This window comes from Octopus bimaculoides, chromosome 21 (genome assembly GCF_046866305.1).
Source record: "Octopus bimaculoides isolate indiv1 chromosome 21, ASM4686630v1, whole genome shotgun sequence".
In the NCBI taxonomy this organism is placed as follows: Eukaryota; Metazoa; Mollusca; class Cephalopoda; order Octopoda; family Octopodidae; genus Octopus; species Octopus bimaculoides.
Window position 1 is genome coordinate 32,316,336 of NC_142948.1, and position 7,500 is coordinate 32,323,835.

The 7,500-nt window shown below is 37.1% G+C and overlaps 1 protein-coding gene across 21 annotated transcripts in view; it reads left to right on the forward strand.

Moving 5' to 3' along the window:
* The window catches only part of LOC106883233 (ras GTPase-activating protein nGAP), a 567,079-nt gene that overhangs the window by 161,869 nt on the left and 397,710 nt on the right, over positions 1–7,500 (forward strand). For 2 of the 21 annotated variants that reach the window (XM_089339031.1, XM_089339033.1), the window contains exon 1: positions 6,375–6,664. The exons of 17 other annotated variants lie outside the window; for them this stretch is intronic. In XM_089339031.1, the coding sequence (XP_089195157.1) occupies positions 6,598–6,664 (67 nt within the window). In that variant the 5' untranslated portion in view covers positions 6,375–6,597. Of the gene's footprint in view, positions 1–6,363; positions 6,665–7,500 lie in introns of those variants that run through there. 2 more of the 21 variants (XM_089339039.1, XM_089339045.1) reach the window with 2 other exon arrangements.

Consider the following 7,500-nt stretch of genomic DNA (forward strand, 5'->3'; position numbering starts at 1 on the left):
TCCTTTTTGGTGATACATTGCTAAACTGCTGCCTACTTTAATTATATATATATATTTGTTCATATGATGATATCTCCACAATGTGTATATGTACAAGTGTGTGTGTGTATGTATGTGTGTATATATATCATTGAACATCTGTTGCTGGCATGGGTTAGACTAATGGTTCAGACACAAATACAAACTAGATGGAACTTCTGTCTACCAGATTCACTCACAAGGCTTTGGCCAGCCTGAGGCTAGAGTAAAAATAAAAACACTTGCCCAAGGTACTGCACGGTGGGGACAGAACTCGAAACCATGTAGTTGGGAAGCAAACTCCTTACCCACACAGCCATATCAGTGTCTATTACATACATACGTACGTACACACATGCATATACACAAACACCCCCCCACACACACACACAAATATGTATATATATATATATATATATATATATATATATATATGTATATATATATATATATAATACACATGGGGATGCTTATTTATTCATTTTGGATAATAAGTATGGCGATTATTTATGAATGAAAACGAATTTGTGTGTGTGTGTGTGTCTATATACACATACATGTGTGTATATATATAATATATATGCAATACTTACACTCTTATATAGATATAACCAACTTAGGAAATATGCTCCTCACCCACACACACACATGTACACATGATGCTCTGTATTGTACTTTTTTGTATTCTATAAAAGACTAAAAGACTAGTAGTTAGTCGGCTGCTGTTTGACAGAATTGGTTCCATGCATTGCTAGTTGTAGCCACTGACCAATAGACAATATCGCATATTGCAGTGAATTAATCTCGGAAAGAACGGAGACCATGTTGCTTACTGAGCCTTTAAACCATTAAAAGCATTGCAGCAGACATGTTACTCTACAACCACTCTCTCTCTCTCTCTCTCTCTCTCTCTCTCTCCCTCTCTCTCTCCCTCTCTCTCCCTCTCTCTCTCTCTCTCTCTCTCTCTCCTTCTCTCTCTCTCTCCCTCTCTGCATATATAAATATGTATGTATGTGTATATATGTACAAGTGTATGTGTGTATGTATATATATATATATATGTGTGTGTGTATGTATATGCATGAACATATATGTATCTCTATGTATGTGCATGTATATATATATATATGTATTTATATGTATGTATATGCATGTATATATGTATGTATATGCATGTATATATGTGTATATGTATGTATGTATATGCATGTATATATATGTATATGTATGTATGTATATGCATGTATATATATGTATATGTATGTATGTATATGCATGTATGTATATGTATGTATATATATATGTATGTATGTATGTATATGTATGTATATATGTATAGGCATCTGTGTGTGTATATATATATATGCACACATACACACACATGTATTATCATCATTTAATGTCCTCTGTCCATGCTGGTATGGGTTGGGTGGTTTAACAGGAGCTGGCACACCAGGGGACTGCACCAGTAATGTGCTAGTGTTGTTCCAATTAACTGTCAGATATATGTCCGCTTTGTACCAGTGTGAAGTACCCATGACATACTGGAGGTGGGGTAGCAATTCCATTTTATATATCCTACCACTGCATGTTTGGCATGTTTAACCTCCCATTCTCATCATCATCATCATTGTCATCACTATCATCGTCGTCGTTGCCATCAACATTGTCATCACCATCATTATGTTCTTTATCCCTGCTTCATCATCACTATCATCATTATCATTGTCCTCCTCCTCCTCCTCCTCCTCCTCCTCCTCCTTGTTATTGTGATCGTCGTCATCACTATCATTGTCAGCACCATTGTCATCACCTTTACCCTCATCATCTTTATCATCATCATAACTGTCGTCATCATCAATGTCATCACCATCATCATCGCTTTACCCAAACGTGGGACTGATCTTGTAGCTTTTTTTCTTCACTGCTTTAGATGCTCATACTCATATACACACACACACACACACACACACACACATTTATACGTACACACATTCATACATGCTTATAAATACACACACACACACACACACACACATATGCATTAACACATGTACATACATGCACAGACATTCAAGCATTACACTGCTGGCTGTTTGATTGCAAAGTCAATTTGTGTTAAAAGATCACTTATTTATGAAGACTTGCTTGCTGATACGCGTGTGTATGTATGTCTGTCTATGCATGTCTGTATGTATGTCTGTATGTATGTATGTCTGTCTGTATGCATGTATGTATGTGTATGTGTGCTTGTGTGTTCGTATGTATGTATGTGTATGTGTGCTTGTGTGTTTATATTCAATAAAGAGAATGGAATAAAGATTGCTATAATATCTGTTAATAAATATTTTATATAATCAAATGTTGTTGTTGGTGGTGGTGGATATGATGTTGTAGTTATTGTTGTTGCTGTTGCTAACATGACTCTGCCATTGGGCTTGCATCACATTATTGTGTTGCCATTCACAATTCCTGCCTCCCCTTACACCCCCCCCCCATTCACAATTCTCTCCTCCTGCTGCACCCCCGTTCACAATTCTCTCCTCTCACTACACCCCCATTCACAATTCTCTCCTCCTGCTACATCCCATTCATAACAACTACTCTACAACATCTCTCATCTTCCATTCACTCAGTTTCATTCATTTCCCATCTCTCTCTCCTTCTCCCTCTTTTCTCTCTCCTTCCCCCCCATCTCCCTCTCCCTGGCCCTCTCTATTTCACTGGTTCACAACTCATAATTTCATTCAATTATCTTTCCTTCCCTTCCTCCCACCCATCTGTCTCTATCTATATCTTTCTATCAATGTATATCTATCTGTCTATCTATCTATCTATCTATCTATCTATCTATCTTTCTCTCGCTCGCTCCCTCTTTCTCTCTGTGTATGTGTGTGTATATATATATATGTGTGTTTGTGTCTCTGTCTATATCTATCTATCTCCATCCCTCTCTCTTTCTCTCTCTCTCTCTCTCTCTCTCTCTATATATATATATATATATATATATATATATATATATATATCTAACTGGTCTGTCTGTCTAGTTGTTTATGACCTATCTGTATATACATACACAGAATTGCCCAAATCCTATTCTCTAATTCTCTTTGAAAGATCTAAATCATGTCTGGTTGTCCCTGGTTGAACTGATCTATGATCAGACAGAAGGCTGCACCAGATTCCAGTCTGATCTGGCAAAGTTTCCACACCTGGATGCCCTTCCTAATGCCAACCACTCCGAGAGATATATGTAAGTTTAGATAAATAGTAACAACACCATTGGTGTAACAACAATAATTATTTCTACTACACAGACAGGTGGGAAGGGGGTAGCTAATTACATTGAACCCCAGTAGTCAACTGGTACTTCATTTTATTGACCCGGAATAGCTGAATTTGAACTCAAAACATAAAAACTTATGAAATGGTGTTAATAATAATAATAATAATAATCCTTTCTAGTAAAGGCACATGGCCTGAAATTTGGTGGGGAGTAGACTAATTGATTACATTGCCCCCCAGTATTTCATACATGGCTGTGTGGTAAGAAGCTTGCTTCTCAACCACATGGTTTCAGGTTCTGTCCAGCTGTGCAGTAGCTTGGGCAAGTGTTTTCTACTGGAGTTGATTCATTCAACTGAAAGTTCTCTAAGGTGGTGCCCCATCATGGCCACAATGTAATATCTGAATCAAGCAAAAGACAAAAGGTAGTTATATATATATATAAATATATATATATATATATATATATATATATATATACATGAAGCAAATAATTCACAAGAAAATATTTGCGAAGATATTGGCTGTATTATTATCTAGTGTAACAATTTAAAAATGATAATAATAGAATCAATATTATAGGCAATTGCAGGCCCCAAAAAAGCATTAAATAGCTGAAGGATTAAAATTAATCAAAAGACATATTAAGTATGTCTACCTGCTAGAAATAACAGTCAAATCTCTTATTTAAATCGCCAAAATACACTGATTAATAACTACAGAAATCAACCATCAGAATGGCGATTTAAATAAGAGTTTTGACTGTTATTTCCAGAGGTAGACATACTTAGTATGTCTTTTGATTAATTTTTATCCTTCAGCTATATATATATATATATATATATATATATATATATAAATTAATATAGGATAGCAAAATTTTAGAAATTTCACTCCCAGTGGCCTGGCATGTATAAAAAGTCAATAGACTACATGTTTTCCATATAAAATTAGTGTACATTTAAACACAAAAGAGGCAACCCTTAACAGGCAGCCTTACATGCTAGAAGGAGCAATCAAAACATCCAAAACCACATTTAAGAGCAATTTTGAAGGGAATGAAAACTAAAAACTTTTGCCTTGTTTTTTACAGCCATACCTAGGTTTTGAACACTAATTAGCAAATAAAATAATTTGCTAGGCGAAGTTCTCATCAGTGGCTACGGTTTTGGACGTTTTGACTGCTCCTTCTAGCATGTTAGGCTGCCTGTTAAGGGTCGCCTCTTGTGTTTAAATGTACACTAATTTTATATATATATATATATATATGACTGTGTCAATTCTTAGATGAGTGATGAGTATGACATTTACTAACAAAACCATGTCTTTGCAAAACCTTATGCCCAATAAGGCTTGCACGACACCCCTTAGACTTTGCCCCTTATTGACATGATCCAGAAACAATCCAGGAAAAAAATATCTAGTGTCAATATGAGTCGCAGACTCAGAAATGTGGGAGCGCCATGTTCTCAAGCATAAGCAAAAGATTTCCAAAATGCCCAGTGCCAATTACTCCATACATGGTTTTATATCAGAGTGACCGAGTCCTAGAGACATACTTTAACAAAACCTGTGGGGTGCATGACTCCCAGTGGCCTTCCAGCATGCCGGCCATCAAGCTGGAATTTTTGAGTGCCTGTGCAATAGTAAGACAGCCATTGCAAGATAGTCTCTGATCTGAAACCAGATATGCAGGGATTAGCATTGGATGTTTTGGGATCTTTGCTTTGCGTTTGAGATCATGGTGCTCTCACATTCTTGAGCTTGTGACCCATATTGGCACAAGATATTTTTTTCTGGCTTGTCTCTGGATCATGTCCTTTTGACAGATCTCACTTTTAGTCCTGCTGGCTTTCTAGCAAACCTGCTTAACCAGGCAAGCACGGTGGAGTTGCTGGTTTAGTTGCTGATGGCCCGATCATGCAACAGGTTGTACTAGATTCCATGTTGCCAGTAACATCCATGAGAGATGTCATGTGACCTGACATACATCCATACACACACGTACACATACATACATACATACATACAAATATACACACTCACACACTCTCCCAGACACACATGTGCAATTGAGGTCTTTTGGTTTCTGTCTACTAAATCCTCTGAGATGGCTTTGGTTGGCCCAAAGCTTTAACTATGCAGGGGGATTGAACCTAAAAACACAGGGCTGCAATGCTACCTTCTTAACCACATAACTCTGCCTGCACCTTGCATTTTATATCTATATGTGTATGCTTGTATGTATGTATGTATGTATGTTATATATATATGTGTGTGTGTGTGTATGTGCTTTTATTTGTGTGCTTGTATGTATGTTGTATGTATATATATATATATATATATATATGTGTGTGTGTATGTGTGTGTGTATACAAACACACATGTGCTGAGTGAATGCGTATATGCTATTCCTCTTTGTCTTCTGTAGTCTGCTCATTCAGTTGAACCACCTCCACAAACACCACCACCATCGCCGCCACCACCACCACATCAGTATCTATTAGTCATTTCTGGATACCATCTCAACTAACCATTCAACTACTACATACAAACTGACTACTTATTATACACACACTACTAAACACATCACTTCTCCTTTTCTACTAATCTTCACTACTGCTTCTCTCTATCTCTCTCCCTGTCTGTCTGTCTGTCTCTCTCTCTCTCTCATTCTCTTTCATATCAATGTAACTCTCTCCTCCACCCTCTCCTCTGCATTCTCTTCTGATTCTTTCACACCTTCCTATATCTATCATACTTTCACTTTCTCTCATTTCTTTCTATCCCTTTCTTTCTTTTTTTTCTTTCTCGTTAAACTTCTCCCTATTTGTCTTTCTGCACCTCTGCTACTCCCTTCTTACCACACACACACACACACACACACACATTCATACACACATATACACACATATATATACATATACATATATCCATACACACACCTACATATATGCATACACACATATATACACACACATAAATACATACATCTGTCTATCCATACACACCCATTTACATATATATATATATATATATATATATATACACACACACACACACACATATACACACACACGCACACATATTTAATCATTGTTCTACCGTATCTGCCTGCCACCATTCTGTTACCTCACAGTCTGTTCCATTCAGCTGACGCACCACCACCACCACCACCACTACTACTACATCTGCCCCATCTACCCTCTCCTATCTATCCCTCCCTCGCTCCTCATCCACCCCAGTTCTCCGTGAAATGTGTCTGACATCGAGTACATCTTGGATCCTTAAGATATGGTGGCAGCCACGACCACCACCACCAAAATGTTCATTATACAAAAGTTACTAAAAGGAATTTTCGGTAAGTCTCATTATCGCTAAGGATTGTTGTCCTTGTTGTTATTGTTGTATGTCTGATGTTGTTACGATTATGATGTTGTTGTTGTTGAGGAAGGTGGAGTTATACTGTTGTTATGGCATTATTGTTGTTAAGATGTTGTTGTTGTTACGATACTGTTGTTGATGTTGTTGTTATCGTGGTGTTGTTATTGTAAAGGTGTTACTGCCATTATGTTATGTTTGTTTTTATTATTGCGATATTGTTATTTATTATACTGGGTAGTATTGAAATGTGGTTGTGATAAAGGTCTCGTTGGTATTGGCAGCACATTGTTTAGCATCATTGTTGTTGCTATTGCTGTTGCTATAGCCAGGCAGCGAGCTGGCAGAATCAGTAGCACGCCGGCCAAAAATGCACAGCAACATTTTATCAATCCTTATGTCCTGAGTTCAAATACTGTCGAGATCAACTGCACCTTTCTCTCTTTTGGGGTCGCTAAATTAAGTACGAATGAAACACTGGGGTCAATATAATCGACTAGTCCCCACCCAATATATTTCAGGCCTTGTGCCTTTAGTAGAAAGGATTATTATAAGGGTGGCGAGCTGGCAGAATAGTTAGCACGCTGGGCAAAATCCTTGGCTGTATTTCATCTCTCTTTACGTTCCGAGTTCAAATTCCACCAAGGTCGACTTTGCCTTTCATCCTTTCAGGGTCGATAAATTAAGTACCAGTGAAACACTGGAGTTGATGTAATTGACTTGTCCCTCACCCCCTGCCAATTTCAGGTTTTACATATATATATATATATATATATATATATATATATATATATATATACATATATATATATATCC